This window comes from Melopsittacus undulatus, chromosome W (assembly GCF_012275295.1).
Source record: "Melopsittacus undulatus isolate bMelUnd1 chromosome W, bMelUnd1.mat.Z, whole genome shotgun sequence".
Classification (NCBI taxonomy): Eukaryota; Metazoa; Chordata; class Aves; order Psittaciformes; family Psittaculidae; genus Melopsittacus; species Melopsittacus undulatus.
The window spans coordinates 1,490,178-1,509,803 of record NC_047558.1 but is presented as its reverse complement, the minus strand read 5'-3'; the positions used below and the strand labels follow the sequence as shown (position 1 = coordinate 1,509,803).

The 19,626-nt window shown below is 48.2% G+C and overlaps 1 protein-coding gene across 2 annotated transcripts in view; it reads left to right on the top strand.

Moving 5' to 3' along the window:
- The window catches only part of LOC117435847 (casein kinase II subunit alpha'-like), a 40,820-nt gene extending 27,365 nt beyond the window's left edge, over positions 1-13,455 (top strand). The window contains exons 5-11 of one of the 2 annotated variants that reach the window (XM_034073323.1): positions 7,078-7,137; positions 9,225-9,308; positions 10,213-10,323; positions 10,528-10,629; positions 10,952-11,052; positions 11,716-11,864; positions 12,045-13,455. In XM_034073323.1, coding sequence (XP_033929214.1) covers positions 7,078-7,137; positions 9,225-9,308; positions 10,213-10,323; positions 10,528-10,629; positions 10,952-11,052; positions 11,716-11,864; positions 12,045-12,121 — 684 coding nt within the window. In that variant the 3' untranslated portion in view covers positions 12,122-13,455. The remainder of the gene's footprint in view (positions 1-7,077; positions 7,138-9,224; positions 9,309-10,212; positions 10,324-10,527; positions 10,630-10,951; positions 11,053-11,715; positions 11,865-12,044) is intronic. The other variant, XM_034073324.1, reaches the window with a different exon arrangement.
- Positions 13,456-19,626: the final 6,171 nt, after the last annotated feature.

Here is a 19,626-nt window from a genome sequence, read left to right as displayed (position 1 = left end):
GGGATGAGATAAGATCAGTCCAGTAACTAAGGTATAACACAAAAACACTACTGATACCACCAATAATAATGATAAAGGAAATAACAAGGGGAGAGAACATAAAACTAAAAAGGGAAGGGAAAACCCCCCAGTAAACCCAAGTGATGCTCAATACAATTGCTCACCACCCACTGACTGATACCCAGCCCAAACCAAGCAGTGACCTGGGCCTTCTGGGTGACTCCCCCTAGTTTATATGCTGGGCATGAAGTGCTGTGGTATGGAATACCCCTTTGGCTAGTTTGGGTCAGATGTCCTGTCTCTGCTTCCTCCCCTCTTCTCCTGCCCCTCCTCCCTGGCAGAGCATGAGACTGAAAAGCCCTTGATAGGAGTAAGCATTACTTAACACACCAGTGTTTTTAGTTGTTGCTATCAGCATTTTTCTCAGGCTAAAGTCAAAACCACAGCGCTGCACCGGCTACTAGGATGGAGAAAAATAACTGTTACAGCTGAACCCAGGACAGTCCTGTCTGAAAGTGATGGCTTTGTACTTGCAGGGATGATGCTGATCATCCTTAGAACTAAACTAGTTTTAGGGATGATCAGTTCCATCCTTGGAACTAGACTACATGTGCATGCTGCTGCATGAGCACCGCAGCTTGTGTACAGGGCTAGTGCTTCTCTTCAGACCTGCTGTATTACTTTTCATCTGGTAGCACTCAAGCTATTCCACAGTCATCTGCTTTAAATGAAAGCTGCACTGCAGGGCTTTGCAGTCAATTGAGTGAAATTAAATCAGTGAAATTAAATGTTTTTTGCTAATTGGTTTCAAACTAGCAATGAGATGCCTGTCAACCGCCACCAACTCTCTTGTTTTGTGTAGTCTGTAAGCGTACCTGGTACTGCACCTTCCATTGCTCCAAAAGGGAAATTCCCTCGGGAAAGAAGGGGACAGAACCAGGTCTTCAGCAGTTTCAGGTTGGGCTTGCTGTTTTGATCTTAAAACACACTAGCAAGTTTGCAGCTGAAGAAGAGATGGGCAAAAAAGGTGAGTGATGAAAGGTTGTTTCAGGATGTTCAGCCTGTTGGGAGTTGTGAGGACAGCAAGTTTTTGACTCAAATCTTCCACACTGCCTGTACCTCAGACCAGGTTCCCGTGAGGGAAGTATGTGCTTTATTCTTGTACATCCAAGGTTAGTCCAAAAAGAGTTGTTGCCCTGCATAGGCAATGAAGAAGTATGAGAGTTTCTCTTCCCTTGTGTGGCTGCTGTGGCTGGGATGCTTTACCCCAAAGTAGTATCTCTGACAGCTTCTTGCAGCCACCCTGTTGGTTTGCAGATGCTGCTCCCTGCACATAGCTGGCTGTGTTGCTCATTCATAGAAAATAAGGGTTTAACCCTCCTCAGGCAATAATGGATCAGTCTACAATTAGAATCAGAGAATCATAGAATAGTTAGAGTTGGAAAGGACCTTAAGATCATCTAGTTCCAACCCCCCTGCCATGGGCAGGGACACCTCACACTAAACCATATCACTCAAGGCTTCATCCAACCTGGCCTTGAACACTGCCAGGGATGGAGCATTCACAACCTCCCTGGGCAACCCATTCCAGTACCTCACCACCCTAACAGGAAAGAATTTCCTCTTTATATCCAATCTACACCTCCCCTGTTTAAGTTTGAACCTGTTACCCCTTGTCCTATCACTACAGTCCCTAATGTTAATAGTCCATCCCCAGCATTCCTATAGACCCCCTTCAGATAATGGAAGGCTGCTCTGAGGTCTCCACGCAGCCTTCTCTTCTCCAGGCAGAATAGCCCCAGTTTTCTCAGCCTATCTTCATACAGGAAGTGCTCCAGTCCCCTGATGATCCTCGTGGCCTCCTCTGGACTTGTTCCAACAGTTCCATATCCTTTTTATGTTGAGGACACCAGAACTGCACACAAAAATGCACACAAAAAAGTGAGGGTCTCACAAGGGCAGAGTAGAGGGGCAAGATCACCTCCTTCAACGTGCTTCTCATGCTCCTTTTGATACAGCCCAGGATACAGTTGGCTTTCTGGGCTGCGAGCACACACTGAAGCCAGCTCATGTTCATTTTCTCGTTGACCAACACCCTGAAGTCCTTCTCCACAGGGCTGCTCTGAATCTCTTCTCTGCCCAACCTGTAGCTGTGCCTGGGATTGCTCTGACCCAGGTGTAGGACCTTGCACTTGTCATAGTTAAAGTTCATGAGGTTGGCATCAGCCCACCCCACAAGCATGTCAAGGTCCCTCTGGATGGCATTCCTTCCCTCTAGCGTATCAACTGAACCACACAGCTTGGTGTCATTGGCAAACTTGCTGAGGACGCACTCAGTCCCACTGTCCATGTTCCCTTTAGTGAAGCCATGCTGGCTGTCACCAAGCACCTTGCTCTTTCTCATGTGCCTTAGCATGCCTTCCAGGAGAATCTGCTCCAAGATTTTGCCAGGCACAGAGGTGAGACTGACTGCTCTGTAATTCCCTGCGTCATCCATTTTCCCCTTCTTGAAAATGGGGGTTATATTTCCCTTTTTCCAGTCGTCGGGAAATTCACCTGTCTGCCATGAGTTTTCAAATATGATGGCCAGTGGCTTTGCAACTTCATTTGCTAGCTCCTTTAGGACCCACGGATGGATTTCATCGGGTCCCATGGACTTGTGTATGTTCAGGTTCTTAAGATGGTCTCGAACCAGATCCTCTCTTACAGTGGGCCTAGGGTCATCATTCTCACAGTCCCTTGTGTCCGCCTTCCAAGACGTGTGGTGTGGTCAGAGCATTTGCCAGTGAAGACCAAGGCAAAAAAGTCATTAAGAACCTCAGCCTTCTCCAAATCCAGGGTAGCCAGTTCTCCTGAAAGCTTCCGGAGGGGGCCCACATTATCCCTTGTCTGTCTTTTGTTTGCAATGTACCTATAGAATCCCTTCCTGTTATCTTTAACATCCCTAGCCAAGTTTAGCTCCAATTGGGCCTTAGATTTCCTAACTTGGTCCCTAACTTCCCGGACAACATCCCTGTATTCATCAAAGGCCACCTGTCCTTGCTTCCACCTTTTATAAGCCTCTTTTTTCCTTTGAATTTTCCTCAGCAGCTCCTTATCCATCCAAGGAGGTCTCCTGGCCCTCCTGCTGTACTTCCTTCTAGTCGGGATGCAACACTCCTGATTTTGTAGCAGGTGATCCTTAAATATCAGCCAACAGTCTTGGGCCCCCCTGCCCTCTAGGGCTATATCCCATGGAACCTTACTAAGCAGGTTCCTGAAGAGGCCAAAGTCTGCTCTCTTGAAGTCCAGGGCAGTGAGCTTACTGCACGCTCTTCTCACTGTCCTGAGGATCTTGAATTTGACCATATCGTGATCACTACAACCTGGAGCATCACATTTCCAACAAGCCCTTCCCTGTTGGTGAGCATGAGGTCAAGCAGGGCACCTCTCCTTATCGGCTCCTCTATTATTAGAAGGAAGTTGTCTTCCACACAACTGAGGAACATCCTGGATTGCTTGTGCCGGGCTGTACCATCCCTCCAACAGATATCAGGGTGATTGAAGTTCCCCATGAGAACAAGGGTCTGCGAGCATGAGGCTGTTTCTGTTTGCCTATAGATTGCTTCATCCACAGAGTCCTCTTGATCAGGCAGTCTGTGATGGATCCCCACAGTAATGTCTCCCATTTCTGTTCTCCCTTTAACCCTGACCCACAAACTCTGTTGACTGCTCACCTGTCCCCAGACAGAGTTCCGTACTCTCCAGCCTATCCCTAACATAAAGGGCAACTCCCCCTCCCCCCCCCTGCAGGGCCTGTCTTTTCTAAAGAGCCTGTAACCTTCTATTCCAACACTCCAGTCATAGGAGCCATCTCACCATGTTTCTGTGATGCCTATTATATCATATCCCCGTAGACGTGCACACATCTCTAATTCCTCTTGTTTGTTCCCAATGCTACAGGTGTTTGTATAGAGGCATCTGAGCCGAGCTCCAAATGAAGTCAGCTCATTGGCTGGAGCAGCTGGAATATTTCTACATTGCTCCGAGCATTTATTATAGGTGCTGGCAACTGACTGGGTGTGTTGGGATGGAATGATGCCCCCCTCCCCCAACACATCTTGTTTAAAGCATCCTTGACAAGTCTGGCAAGCCTCCCAGCAAAACTGCTCTTCCCCTTTATTGTCAGACCAGTTCCGCTAGCCCCCAGTAGACCTGGCCTCCGAAATTGAGTCATATGTTCTAGATCCTGAAACCCCTGACTATGACACCACCCTTTTAACCATTTATTAACCTGTCCAATCCTCCTTGCCTTTTTAATGTCTTCCCCTGTATCCTGGAGAATTGATGAAAAGACAATCTGAGCTCCAGAGCCCCTAATCACCTCTCCCAGGGCTCTGTAGTCCTTCTTTATGTTCTCTGGGCTACTGCTGTCTATATCACTAGCACCCACATGGATCACTAGAAGTGGGTAATAGTCCATGGGACTTACTAGAGCAGGTAGCCTCTCTGCAACATCCCTGATCTGAGCCCCTGGTAGGCAACACACCTCCCTTGAGACTGGGTCAGGCTGACAGATGAGTGCCTCTGTTCCTTTCAAAGTAGAGTCCCCTACTACTATGACCCACTACTTTTTCCTGGTGGCACCAGTAATGATCTTTACATCAGCTGGTTGTTATGTTGCAATGTGTGTGTTACCTTGTTAGCCCCCTGCAGAACTGTGAAGGGGTTCTGGGTGGAGACATGAGATTTAGGAGGAAGCCCCTTGCTTTTAATTGTCCTCTTCCTCCTTTTTTTGTTACTAGTTCCCAGCTTCCTGGGTTAATGCCCTCTTTTCCTGCATGAACTTGAGGCCCCTACAAGTTTGGGCCTGGAGCAAGCAGTCCTGCTTCCTCTCAGCTTCCCTGGCATCTTTTAGTCTATTGACAGCGTCCTGCAGCTTTTCACCTCAGCATTTGACTGGCAATGGTCTATGATAACCTGTTTAAATCTACCATTGTCCCTCTTGGCGCTGCTCCCTGTGAGTCCCTGCTGGCTCCTGGGCAAGTCCTGTTGAGGACTTGAGGCTCCCTCGGTGCTGTGAGTTGAGGCTCCTGGATGCTGAGCTTCCCTGTGCTCAGGTGTTGAAGGCATCCTCTCTCCAGCTACTCACCTCAGCAATTGACCCAGTTGCCAAGTTACATGGTGTGTGCCAAAATATCACCAAAAGGTAGAGAGTAGAGGCTGCCTGTGGGTGAGTTTGGCCTTTCCTCCTGCTCTGTATGGCAAAAAGAGACCAGCCCACACCTCCCGATGCCTTGTGTTTGTGTGCTGGCAAACTACTTGGGCAGATGTTTGAGCTGGGTCTGAGTGATGCCCACAGTGATGTTTCTGATAGTTTTCTGATAGAGCCAGCTGTAAGAGCAGAGCATGGGACACGTCTGTAAAGGAGGTATTTGCTCTGCCCTGCTAGGCTGGGCAAAGGGGATTTGGAGCCCACTGTCAGCCTTGGGGCAGCTGCTGTGTGGGACCTACTTGCAGTGGAAACCTTGGTTCTGTCCTTCAGAGCCTTGTGCATTCAGGACTGTATCCTGCAACACATGAAGCCTGGGTGTTGCTAATCACACTGTCTGCACAGTGCACAGGTCAGAGGTGCTGGGTTTCACAGACAGCTCTTCCATGGAGGTCTCTTTAAAGCTGGTTCCTCGACAGCTCCCTCTGCTAAAGGCTGTGAGTCAGAGAAGCGACTGCATTGTGGGCCTGGGAAGAAAGGCATCGGTGAGCTCCCTTCCATCTCTCCCTGCTTGCAGGTAGCGAGAGGCAGAGGAGACAGGGAATGGGGAAAATGGGGTCTGGCTTTGTTCTGCCACTGCCTCTCCAGCCCTCCTCCTTCCTCAGGTGCATTGGTGTTGCCAGGTGAAGTTGAACAGGGTGTTGATTCCCAAAAAGACATGTTTTAAGCATGTGTCCCTCCCATAGTGTTTGTTACCCAAGCAAGTTATTTAAACAAAGTCCTGGAAGGGCTCAGTTGTCCTCTGTTGGCTGTGGGTCATGCACCACAGCCATGCACAACCAGGTCAAGAAATCTATCCCTGCTGTAGCTTGTGGCTATGTCTTTTTTGCTCCCTGCTCACTTGCTTCAGTGGGTTGCTCAGAAACATTAGGATCATCCCAGCTCATGAGGTTACAGTGCAGCTTGTGGCCTGGAGGCTGGTAAAGCTCTGTGTAAGTGATGCTTGTGTGTTGTCAAATGATTTCCCAGAGCAATACTGAGTGGGGGGCTGTTTGGAGCTGGCCCTAAGTAAGGCAGGATCCTGAGGATCTCAGCACGGGCCTGGGGAGGATCCAGGGCTACAGCTGCTTTCTTGGAATGCAAATTTCAGTCCCCTGCTTTGGGATTTTTCCTGAAGCTTCCAAGTGGTTCCATGATGGCAGCTGGCTCCAGTCCTGATGCAGTCGGTGATTTGACTGAGCTGTGGGATGATCCTTGTCTGTTAGGAAGGGCAGGAGAGGTCTGGTCCTGCTGCAGCCCTGTGACTATCTCACCTTGCCCTACCTGTGTGAGAGCACAGTCCAGGGGTCAGGCTGGCGCTGCTGCCAGTGACAGAGCAGATGGCAAACCTGGAGCCAGTTATGACTTGGTGTGGGAGCAGCAGGGTGATGAGATCTCCAGTGACAGTGCTGGTGGCATAGTGCAGGTTAAATTGCAGGAGTAGCTGCAGGAGGACACACCGTGGTGACTTTGCATGTGAACTGAGAGTTGAGATCATCTGTGCCAACCCAGTGTGATCTGAAGAGCATACCCTTTTCTCCTTGAACAGGCAGCCTTCCTGTCTCCTGCTGGAAAGAAGTCATGGCAGGGCTGAATGATTCCAGTAGTATTTCACGGGGGCTCTTACACCCTGTCTGGATTTCCTAGTGTGTAGCCCTGGCAGGTCTGAGACCAGGACAAGCCCTTGGGAGCAGCAGCATTCACAAGGGATCTGTAATGGGGTCAGTTATAGGAGGCAAGTGGGGTACAGGACATAGAATTAATCTAAATCTCTTGTATTTATTAATCTAAAGTATTTATTTTTGCTTCTCTTTTTTTTTCTTCCTCCCTCCCCAAATTTGTTTTAGCAACTGTACCAGATCCTGACAGACTATGATATTCGGTTTTATATGTATGAGCTGCTGAAGGTGAGTGGCATTGCATGTGGAAGTCTGGATGGGGACACGAGGAATGAGAGAGGTGGTAGTAGTAGGGCACATGGGACACTGCTACTAAACAGTTGCCTCATGTTCAGTGCAGAATCCATGTCTCATAACCTGGGAAGGTTTGGGAAGAGATCTGGTTATCTAGCTTGTTGCTGTGAGGTATTGCAGCTGAACTGGGAACCTTTGGTCACTTCCAAAAGTGTCCAATTCTCTGGGGTCTGTTTTTTCCCTGTGGAGCATTTGTGATTATTAGATAGCAGGTAGAGCTGTGCTTGGTCCCTGTGTTTCTAGCACTGTTGGGTTGCTATGAGGAAAATCTATTCCCTCCCAGTCAGACCCAGTACAAACATTGGGAGCTATTTGCAGGGCTGGGGAACTGGGGACTCTTCAGCATGCTGAGGAGAGCAGGAGGGATTTCCACCTCCAGGCTTGCTTCTGCTGCAGTATTCAAATAGAAGGTGTCTTCTGCCCACTTGGTCTTCAGACCCCTACATCTCTGGGTGAGGGATCTAAGACACTTCAAGCCCAAGTTGTGGTCACAGAACCCCCATGAATGTGGTCTTGGGGAATGAAGCTTCTGGTTGTGCTGGCTGTTGTTGATATAACACTGGTGTTTTCCTTTGAGACCTCCTAGCCAAGGCTTTCCCTGCCTCTCTGATGAAGGAGGCAGGAATTTAGGGTGCCCTAAATACTTCCTCTTGACTAGCCTGGTTTGCACCTCCCCATGGAAATGCTCATGGAGTCACATGGCAGATCTGATGCACTGCCCCTCTAGGGTCTGCAGCCACAAGCCATGGGAGGCAGCAGGATATAGGGAGAGCTTACAGGTTTCAGCTGAGCCCAGGGCTATTCTGTGCTGACCTGCTGGAGCAGCAGCTGGGTTGTATCAGGTCCCAGTAGGGCCTCAGGACTTTGGGCTGGCACTTTGCAGGCCCCCTGCCTCTGTAAATGTGTAGGACAGGCTAGGGAAAGCCCTTTGTGCTTCAGGGCTTCATGACTGCAAGAGATTTCCTGCATTACATCTAGAGGCCTTGAGGAAGGCTTTCTTCTCTGCAGTCTTAAGCTTACTGCACCTGCCTGCAAGGGAAAGACCTTCCTACTGAGGGCAGCCCTGGATTAGAGTGGGAAGGGTGGTGAGGTTTAGATGATCCAGCCTAGAGACAAGCAAGACACTAGAACAGCTTCATCCCTGAAAGCAGTCTGTCTGGCCTGTTACAGATTTCCTGTACTGGAGATCTCAGGACTGCCATTTGCTGTGAGGCCACATGCCAGTGCAGGGATAACCCTGAGGCCTTGCTATGATGGAAGCTGCTGCCTCCTCTGCTTCCTGGTGCAGCTGGGGCCCAAGGACAACATTATGTCCCTGGCACTGATGTCTTGGATATTGAATGACTGCAGGCCGTACCCTCCTTCCGTGCTGCTGGAGGTCTTGGAGCATGTGATAGATGTTGATGGATGGGTGTCCCTCCCCCTTGGAGATGGGAAAACAACATTCTCACCCCTTTGCTCAATGTAACAGCTGCAGGAGGGTGAATGGCGCATGGTCACGGAGCTGGAGAGTTTGTGTACTCCTGCCTTCAAGCTTTAGGTAGCTTTGCTCACCCTCACGTGCCATCACTTGCCTTTTGTAAGTGCAGGTTTGGCTTAAATGAGCAAGGCAGAGGTGACTTTTTAGCTTAAGTGTGTTTTGGGACATAGGTGGAAAGCAACACTTGAAGGCCATAAAGTCTATGTATGTAAGAATCATTCTTTCCTGGGGAATAGAAAGGAACCTAGGAAGCACAGTGCTCACCAGGCTGGAGCACTGGGATGCCTCTCTGCATCGTGTTCTTCAAAGACTGTGCAGGGAGCACATTTTCAGGATCTGGGACTGCAGTAGGACACAATGTCTTGTTGCCAGCTTGTCAGTTCCTCACGTACAGCATAAGAGGTGAAGATGCCAGTTTCTCATGCCAAGGTTGCAGCACTTGCTGTGCACAGGGCAGTCGTGCCCCTGGCTGAGAACTGACTGTTCTACTGCTCTGACCGTGGTTACAGACTTGTCTAATGTATGTGCTTGTGTGTGCCAGGCCCTGGATTACTGTCACAGCATGGGGATCATGCACAGAGACGTCAAACCCCATAACGTCATGATAGACCACCAGCAGAAAAAGGTACTGTGGTACCAGGGCTTACAAACAGGGGGTTTCCAAGGAAACTGGAAACTCTGCCACCTCTGTACCCATAGCCCGGGCAGCTGGACTTACCCTTGTAACCTTTCTTTACCACCTCCCCTCCACTGTTCTGATGTAGGAGATGGACAAAGTCCCACTGGGTGTGCACCACAGTGGGAGTCCATAGCTTAGAGGTTGTTCTTCACCCCAGCCAAGCATGCTGGATTTCTTTGCTGAGAGGAGCAGGTCTGGGCCATCAGTCTCCAGCTGGGGAGGCTGCAGAGACCCTGGGCAGAAGGAGGGTGGCCTTGTCTGAAATACATGTGAATGTTTTTCCCTAGGGAACATAAGCTCATCCTGTAGTACTATGGTGGTTGTACAGGCAAGGTGAGGTTTATGAGGGAGAAGTCTCTTCCTAGACCTGCTGTCCTTCAGTAATGCAGAAGGTTGTTCATCCCTTGACCGTGAAGGAGATGGTCTGGCTTGCAGGATGTACTGGGCCCCCTCCTACCTTGTTTCTTGCTTTCAGTCCCCAGTTAAGATCAACTCTGCCTTTGGGCCAGTGCCTCTAAACAGCAGGATAAGGCTGTGAATAGGCTTTTGCCTGTTCCCTGGTGCACAGGGACCTGTCTGCTGTGGCTGCTGGTGAGGACTCAGTTGCCTGGCAGTACCAGTGTGCTTGGACTCAGGCAGAGGAGCTCTCAAAGCTGGGCTTTGCCCCAGCAGCTAGTGATGGGAGAAGAGACTGACCAGAACTCTAAGAGCATCTCCTGTCCTCGGAGCACCTCCCTGCATCCCAGGCTCCATGCAAGCATCACAGCATTGAGAGGGTTGGCCAGTGCGGCTTCACCTAACTGGCTCATCCTGGGGCTCCTGACTCTGTGTCTCTTTATTGCATGTTCAGCTGCGGCTCATAGACTGGGGTTTGGCCGAATTCTACCACCCAGCTCAGGAATACAATGTCCGTGTCGCCTCTAGGTACTTCAAAGGACCAGAGCTGCTTGTGGACTACCAAGTAAGAGTCTGCCTCCTCCTTGCTAGCCAGTGATACCACCTGTGGCTGCACTTTGGCCACATTTGGGGTGTCTGTGTCTGCCAGGGCAATGCCTGGGTTGTAAAGAGGCTGACTGAAGTGAAAAAGCTGAGATTGCCTGTGCAGCTGGGGAACTGGGCTGTGGTGAGCATGCCTCTTCTCACAGCTTCTCCTTTTTTCCCTCAGATGTATGACTACAGCTTAGACATGTGGAGTTTAGGTTGTATGCTGGCAAGCATGATCTTCCGAAAGGAGCCTTTCTTCCACGGCCAGGACAATTATGACCAAGTAAAGACTTTGCTACCTGGCTTATTCCATGACATGTTTGTCACCACCTCATCTCTGTGTGTACAGTGGGGAGGTTCTGGGGATCAGACCACCAGGCTGGGAGGATGTTGCTATGTGCTTAGTTAAGCCATCTGGGATTATGCTTCACTGGCTTCTGTAGGAGACTTTGTTTTCTGCACATGTTGCAAAAACAAGTTTCAAGGGAGATATTCTTTCCATCTGGGATGTTTCCAGAAGGAGAGCTCCTTAGATTTGGGTAGCTCTGCCTCTGCAAAAGAGTGGTGGCCTGTCCTGCTCCCTCTCAACATGCCTTTTTTTCCAGCTGGTTCGCATCGCAAAGGTCCTGGGCACAGATGAGCTGTATGGGTATCTCAAGAAATACCACATAGAACTGGACCCGCACTTCAATGATATCCTGGGCCAGTAAGTGGAGAAGCAAAATGCTGCCTTTTTTCTTTGTAACACAGAGGTAAATGGATGTCCATCCCCTTGAAGGACTCTCAGAAAAGGCCTGCTTTGATCTTCAGGGTCATAGTGCTGCTTGCAGGCCTCTGTCTGGCTGCTCATGTCATCTTAGGAGGTCACAGAAATGCAGACATTTTGCTTTTGCCTCTCCTATGATCCACGAGCTATCCTCTGTTTCTTCCTTCTCCTGCTCATTGACATTCTAGAAGTGGAGATGTAGACACTGGGGTTGAGTGCGGGCTGAGGGGCTAAACATCTCCCAGATGAGGTTTCTGGAAAGGACAAGAGGTGCGTGGCATAGCAAGGACAGCTCCCAACAAGCTGGCTGGCAAGCCAGAGCACCTCTGGTCCCAAGGGTATCACCCTGACTGCTGCATCCTGTTGCCTAGGTCCTGTAGGCAGAAGGGAATGTGCAATATTGGGCCTTTCCCAGGTGTAGGACATCCACACAACAGTATACATGAAGAAGAGGGCTCTCCCCCTTTGGCAAGTGCTTGCTGAGCAGTAGCTTGTGCAGGGAAGAGCTATAGCAGAGTCTGCTGTAGCCCTGTCTTCTCAGAGGTGGATAGTGGCAGGGCTGTGCTGGTGGGATCTGGGCAGTGACTTCTGGTCCCTTTGTAGGCATTCCCGGAAGCGCTGGGAGAACTTCATTCACAGTGAGAACAGACACCTGATCAGTCCTGAAGTTCTAGACCTCCTGGACAAGCTCCTGAGATATGACCATCAACAGAGGCTGACCGCCAAGGAGGCGATGGACCACCCCTATTTCTGTGAGTGTGGAGAAGCTGATATGGAGAGGGGTCTCTGTGGGGCAAATTCCAGCTCCCTGCTCTGTGAAAGCCTTGGAAGCTCTGTGGGTTTTGAGGGCAGTTCTCTGGGAGGGTTTGCCAGGGTGGAGCTTTCACTTTATTAAATGCTGTTTCCCCTTCCTGCCCGATCCTGTTCTGCAGATCCAGTGGTGAAGGAGCAGTCCCAGCCCAGCTCAGAAAATGCTGTGCTCTCCAGTGGCCTGACAACAACACGATGAAGTCTGGAAAACAATATTTAATTCAAGATGTTTACAAATAAAAGCAAAACCTTCAGTCACACAGTGAAGGGAAAAGAACCAAGAACCCCCCCTCCCCTTCCCCTCCCTTTTATACTTGGCAGAAATCTAACTGGGGGGGGGGGGTGTCATAAACCTCAGTTCCTCTCTGGTGGTTGTGGCTAATGTAACTCTAAACATGTGGTACCAAAGCCCTGGGCAAATGGTCTTGCAAGAGCTAAACATGTAGTGATATCCCCAGGGCTCAATGCAACTGATTCTGGTCCTTCCACCATCAGCCCTTAACATGCCTCTTTCTTAACATGCCTTTCTGACTTGTAGACTGGAACCAAATTCAGGCTGGGGGTCAGCAGGTGCAACTCTTGTTTGGTGGTCCAAGTCCTACTGCTCATTCTGGGCTTGAATTTGGCCCTTGAATTCCAGTTTCAGTTGTTGAATACTGGGGTGGTTGGGGGGAGGTTCAACAAAAAACAGCCCCACAAACCCAGCAGTATCTCAGGATTGGTTTGGAGCATTAAAATGAAGGTGCTGATCCATGTTTCTGGGAAGAGGTGAGATTCCCCTCTCCAGGTATGTTTGACAAGGGCTCTCTCTGAGAGGAAACTCAATAGACCTGCTTTGAAAACTTGTGAATGTGAGGGCTACTCTTGAGGCCAGAGAGAGGAGGGACTGTCCAGACATTCCCACTGAGCTCAGGAAAATCAGTGTTGCAAGATTTCTTGTGCTAGGTGTGCAACCACGTACCTCATGACGTGGCTGCTATGAAAATTCGTGCCAGAGCACAGTTCTGGAGCAGTTCAGTGCTGTAGGATGGAGGAGTGGAGAGAGGAGGCCAGGGAGGGGGAAGGATCAGCAAGCAGCAGCGTGGTCTGTTGGGGAGGGGGTTGTGCAGCTACTGATCCAGGACTTGGGATCCCACCTCCTGTTTTAACCAAGCCACCCATTTGTTGAATTCTGGGGTGCCAATCCTGTTGCAGGGGGTAGGGGGTTCATCTTGTGGGCTCTTTAATCAAATCCCTCAATGGCTTTATAGCCCCATAGTTCACAGTTGCCTCCTCTACTTATTCTATGACTTCATCAAGTGGTTCTGGTGACACTCAAACCTAGAAGCTGGAGAGTGTTTTCCCACCAGCACCTAAACACAGAATTTCCTTCTGCGGCATTGGCGAAAGAGTTGATTTTTTTTATAAGGTTGCAATGTTTCTATTTCACACAACTGTTTACATTCCATATTTCAATAAAGTTCTATTGGCACCGATAGCAGGTCAATCCATTTGTATAATTCACCAAAACAAATAAATATCTATATGTCTGAACGTCTGCAGTCTCCAGTCTATGGGATAGCCAGAAGGAGTGAGAGCTGAAGACATGGCCTCCTCGAGGAGGTCAGGTTGGCTCTTCCAGGCCCTCTTGTCTGAGTATTTTGGGATCACTTAGTCTTTGGTTGCAGTTTTTCATGCTGTCAGTTCTGAGACTTTCACTTTTTCAGGTTATGTCTCCTTGCATGGGGCCACAGAGGAGGTGCAAGGTTTGGGGTCGGCTCTTGTACGTTGGACTGCAGCAGCCAGTGCCTGAGGTCCCAGTCTCGGTCTCTGTTCCATGGCTGCTCAGATGAGAAGTCGCTGGCACATGGCTGGAAGCTGGGGGCCTCTCCATGTGCAGACCCTCATACTTGTCTCCTCTCAGCCCGGGTGGATGGCTCTTTCTGAAGAAGTGGTGAGCAGGGAGTAGCTCTTTCCTTCAGTTGTCAGTGTCTGGGCTGAGGAACAGCTCTGATGCTGCCATCCTACAGGACTCTCACTGACATGAATTCTCCTGCAGATTCTGCTGAAGGCTTTGGTGCTTCCAGCCCTCTCCTTCCATCTCCCACCCCTTACAGGCTGCTAGGCCTGAGGGCATGGAGTGCCCTTAAGCTGTGCTAATGCTAGTGGGGTTGGTTTGGGGTTCTTACATTAATTTCTGAACTGATTTTAAATGTGTATTGAATTGCTCCATTGAGGAGAGGTAAGATCAGGTGTTTCTCATGGCCTGTCCAAGTTGCTGCGGGGAAAACTTGTTTTCCAGCTTTTGTGTGTTGGCATTCCCAGCTTTTGGAGAGTTGTCATGGTTTAAACCAAGCCACACAGAGCTTGTGCACTCACTCCCCCCCCTTTGCTCCCCCAACTCCCTGTGAGTTAGGAAGGAGAATGCAAAGAATGTAGCTCCCACGGGTTGAGATAAGAACAGTTTAATAACTAAGGAATAACACAAATCACTACTGCTACTACTACTACTAATAATAATGATAAAGGAAATAACAAGTGAAGAGAATACAACACCTCACCACCCACCAACCCATAACTTACCCCACCCTGCCCAACTGAGCACTGCCCGACCTCCTCCAACCCCTAGAGCCCTAGCCCTTCCGGGTAACTCTCGGTTACATCCTGGGCATGACATGCTATGTTATGGAATACCTCTTTGGCTAGCCTGGGTCAGGTGTCCTGTCTCTGCTTCCTCCCGGCCTCCCCTCCTCCCTGGCAGAGCATGAGGCTCAGAAAGTCCTTGGACAAACCAAACATTTGAGCAGTAACTCAAAACATCACTACTATCAGCACTATTCCCAGCCCAAAAGTCAAAACAAAGCACTGCTCCAGCTACCAAGAAGGAGAAAAAAAATGACTGCTACTGCTGAACCCAGGACAAGAGTCAAGGCAGAAGAGGCATGGGGGAGAAGGGATTCAGTGTGGGAATTATGAATAGGTGAAAAACATTTATTATTGTATACAGGTGCTTGACAGTGTCCAAACTTGATGGTGGGATTTCATGGTGGTGCTTCAAGAAGTCTCAGTTCTGTAAACTTGAGTAAGCAAATCTTTCATTATGCCCTCAAGCAGAGGAAGAGATGCTTTTTCCAGCCATTGGAATGGATAAATGGCTTTCCCTGGTTGCAGTAACCAAAGAGGCTAGAACAACCTTCCCCATATCTCCCCACATCCTACCTCATCTCTAGGGTAGGATGAGCTTCAACAGATCCATCCTGGAGGGAGACACAGGAGCTGAGCAGGTGTAGCCTGGGACTGAGGACCCCAAGGGCAGTATGGACACTTGGTTGCAGTTCAGGCTGGTTCCTCTTCACACCCAGCACTTGGAGCAGGAAACACTGCTCTCCTCTAGACCTCAGCAAAGTCTTGTCCTGCTTGAAGGCACAGCTGGGAGCTGGAGAAGACCATGTCTTCCCCAGTTTGTCTGTGCCTGTTGCAAGTGTTCTACGGCACAATGTAAGCTTTTAGCGGGACTAGAGGAGATGGTTGTGGCAGCAGAGGGAGACAACACAGAAGGTTGGGGAGAAAAATGTGTCTGACTGCCTGTGAATGTGCTGCTTTGCTGGACTGTATCTCCCCCTTGCCCTGCCTTCCCCTCTACCCCATCACCCCTTCCAAAGCAGCTAAGGATCCCTCATGGTCACCACATCCACAGGGATATGCAAACGGTGGCCGGGTGGCAGGACGTGGGGCAGCGTGTCCAGCCATCTCCTCATTGAAACAAGGGGAACAGAAAATCACAAAATGGAATTTATAAACCTTCAGAATTAGTATTAAGCAATGTTCAGTTCAATGGCTTTGTAACAGTAGCAGTGGAAAATTACTGAGGTGCATAATACATAGAAAAAATAGAGTACAGATAGAGAACATACTGGCACAAGATAAATTGTTATAGTTGATGTGGTCTTAAGAAAAACAGTCTAGAAAAACAGGACACAGGGATAAGGAGTATCTGGGAATAGCAGGTGTCCAGGATAGGCTGTGGATAAACTAACTGATAAGTAGGAGGATAGGGGGATTATTATGTCTCTGGTGCTAGTGAACCAATTAAACTGGTATGAGCATCTACTGCGCGTGCTTCAAAGGCTGCCAGAAGTGATGAAGATTGTTGGAAGAAGTAAACGACCCTCAGAGACCACCACTACAGTTCTGTACGCATGCGGGGAGCTTTCTAGAAAATGATGTAATCCATACGTAGCCTCATGAATATGTATGTATGCCCAGGGACTATATAAGGATGGCTTGTGTAGTAATAGAGAGACACACGTTAGGAGGAGTTATCCCCCGTGTCTCCCGGCGCCGCAATAAAGAATACCTGCTTGTCAGCTTGAAAACTTTGTTGGCAAGTTTGTTCCTGGAGTTTTCTCTGAATCAATTTGGCACCCCAGATGGGACCCTCTCTGCTCGGCTGCAGGACCCGCTGAGGACAGGGCTCCCTAGGGCCCTCGGGAGTTTTTCCCGGAGGGACCCCTCGACTCATTCGGATCACTGCGGGAGCAGACAAGGACCATCTTCATAAAAGGTATTCTTTTCTTTTCTATAGTCTGTAAGGTGCAGGGGGCATCTTGCATAAAGACTGCATTGGTAATTGGGTTGGTTTGGTATGCGTACGCAAGGTTTGGAAGCCTTCCGTAAATCGAGATAAGAAATCTCGTAGGTAAAGGCGTATACCCGGCTGCTAGCGTCCGTTTGGTATACACCCACAAGAAGCAGGGGGCTCCTTGTGGTTTGGGTTGTACAAGACGCAGTGGGAGTCTTGTAGAAAAGGTTTTGGATTTTACTGGTATATACCCTCAAGAAGCAGGGGGCTTCTTGTGGTTTGGGTCCTGCAAGATGCAGGGGATGTCTCGTGGAAATGGTTTTGGATCTTGTTGTGGCTTGTGACATTAAGGATTTTGGTCTTGTGATTTTGGTATTGGTGACAGGATATTATAACTGTGTTATTAACTGTGGTTTGTTTGATAGAATTTTAGTCTCTGTCTGTTTCAAGTGTTGTAACTGTGTGGAGTGTGTCTGTGGGATCCCGTGTGTGTGTGAGTGAGAGATTAATAATGGAAAATCAGCAGAGTGAAGAGATCATGCAAAAGAGTCCTTTAGGGTGCATTTTGGCAAACTGGAAAGAACTGGGAGGGTCTCCTGGGGGCTCGGTAAATAAGAAAATGTTGTCCAGCTGTTTTGAAACATTTTGTAACCGATGGTGGCCTTTGTATACTTTGGAAGATCAGGAAAAATGGTCTAAAAATGGAACCTGAACTATAATACATTGTTACAATTAATGTTGTTTTGAGGCCGCAAGGAAAATGGCATGAAGTAATGTATGCCGATATGTTCTTCACTTTAAGAGACCACGTGGAGTGACAGACGCAATGCAAAATTAATATGGCTCCACCAGATCCCTTAATTTTGGCTTTGGAAAAGGACAGGGAAAAACTGAAAGTTAAGATGGAGAGATGTTGTTCAGCCTGTGATACTGGGGAAAGATGTTTAAAGTTAAAAAACAGTAATCAGGAAGATAGGCTGTAAAATTATCTATCACAGGTACCTCCGAGGAGCACCCTCTGCATCTCTCCTCTCTGATACTCGTAAGGAGCAAGAGATCACTGTCACTGGCACCAAGCGGCAGATGCACATTCCGAGTTCAGAAAGGGTTAAACCAGCAGTGCTGTTGCAGAGGCATCTGCAGCCCCTGCAGAGCAGGGTGAGCAGCTGTGAGGAAAAAAAAAAAAGGAAAACCAAGGGGGAAAGGAGGGGAGGTCGCGCAGCTCCTGTGTTTGAGCGTGGGATGCTGGGTGCTGGGGCAGGCTGTTGTGGAACAGACATGTGCACGGACGGGACTGAGGGGTTGTTGAATAAATGTGGACAGGAGGAAGCATGGAGAGCGTATAGGAATCAGGAACGAGTAGAAAAGAAAAAGCCGGGTCGTGCTATAGCCACGGCTGCGGTGGTTGCTTTGAAACTGCGGGGGGAGAGTTCAGACGCTGGAAGCGAGACTGCCCTTGGGGGGGGTAGTGCCATAGTGTGGCTCCAGCGACTGAATTGGAACCAGACTGACAGGGACCTGGGGAATCTACCCTGGCAGATCCACTGGTTAGATTAAAAGTAGAAACTAAAGGAAATAAAGTGGAATTCTAGTGGATAGAGGAGCAACTTATTTGGTGTTAAATCTGAGAGAAAGGAATTTGTTACAGATGTGGGAGCTACTGGCCACCAAGAAAAACAGAAAAAAACAAAAACCAACTCACAACCAACCCGAGGCATTCTTTCTGAAACCCTTAAAGTACAAATTGGAAAAAAATAGGAATGCATAAATTTTTATGCATGCCAAATTCTCTAAAATATTTCTTAGGGTGAGAAGCAACATTTAAAGAAGGCAGAATGGAATTTAGAGTTAAAAACAAACAGTTAATTGCAGTTTTGAGTTTATCTTTAATTCAACAGAAAAGCAAACACGAGAACCTCCCTGAAATAGAAGAAATCCTTAATCAGGTATGTCTGGGAGTATGGGCATCTGAAATTCCAGGTAAGGTGAAAAACGCTTTGCCTGTTAAAGTGGAAATAAAAGGGGGGGCCTGCCCAATTAGAATAAAACAATATCCCTGAAAATTAGAAGATCAAAGGGAATTTAAAAAAAAAAAGTCATTGATAAATTTTAAAATATATATTATTAATTGAATGTGAATTGGAATATAATATTCTGGACAGTAAAGAAATAGGATGATAAAAGTTGTAGATTGATTCAAGATCTCAGAGCAGTCAACAAAACTGCAGAGGATGTTTGTCCAGTAGTAGCTAATTTGTATGAATTATTGACTAAATTGAATAATAATCAGAAATGTTTTGCCATCTTGGATTTAAAGGATGCTTTCTTTTGCTTACCATTGGCCAAAGAAAGCCAAAATTTATTTGCTTTTAAATGGGAAAATACTGACACAGGAAGGGAAACTCAGTTAACTTAGACAGTATTACCTAAAGGATTTAAAACAGTCCAGCAATTTCTGGAAATCAGCACGAGAACTAGGATCATGGAAGCCACCTGCTCAGATGGGGACTCTGTTACAATATGTGGATGACCTATTAATTGCTACAGAAATAAAGGAAGAATGTATCCAGTGGACAGTGAAATTATTAACTTTTCTGGGACTGAATGGTTATTGGGTATCCAGGCAAAAGGCCCAACTAATCCAAACCCTAGTTTCCTACCTAGGATATGAAATAACAGGAGGACAGAGAGAACTTGGAGCTTCTAGAAAAGAAGCCATCTGTCAGACTCCACAACCATCAACTGGCAAGGAGCTCCGGACATTACTGGGAATGACTGGATGGTGCAGACTTTGGATCCATGATTACGGTGTTCTGGTAAGACCACTATATGAACTGTTGAAGGGAAATCCTCCCTCTTTAGAATGGACTAATTCAGCAGAGGGGGATTTTAGAAATTTAAAAACAGAGCTAATGAGAGCTGCAGCTCTGTGACTTCTGGATGTAACTAAATCCTTTTGGCTATATTCCTATGAAGAACAGGGAATAGCTTTGGGGGTCCTTGGACCCTACAGAATCTAGGACCCTACAGAAGGGCAGTGACGTTTTTCAAAACAGCTGGATGAAGCAAGCAAAGGATGGCCCAGATGCCTAAGAGCTGTGGCAGCAGTTGTCATGAATATTGAAGAAGCTCACAAATTCACC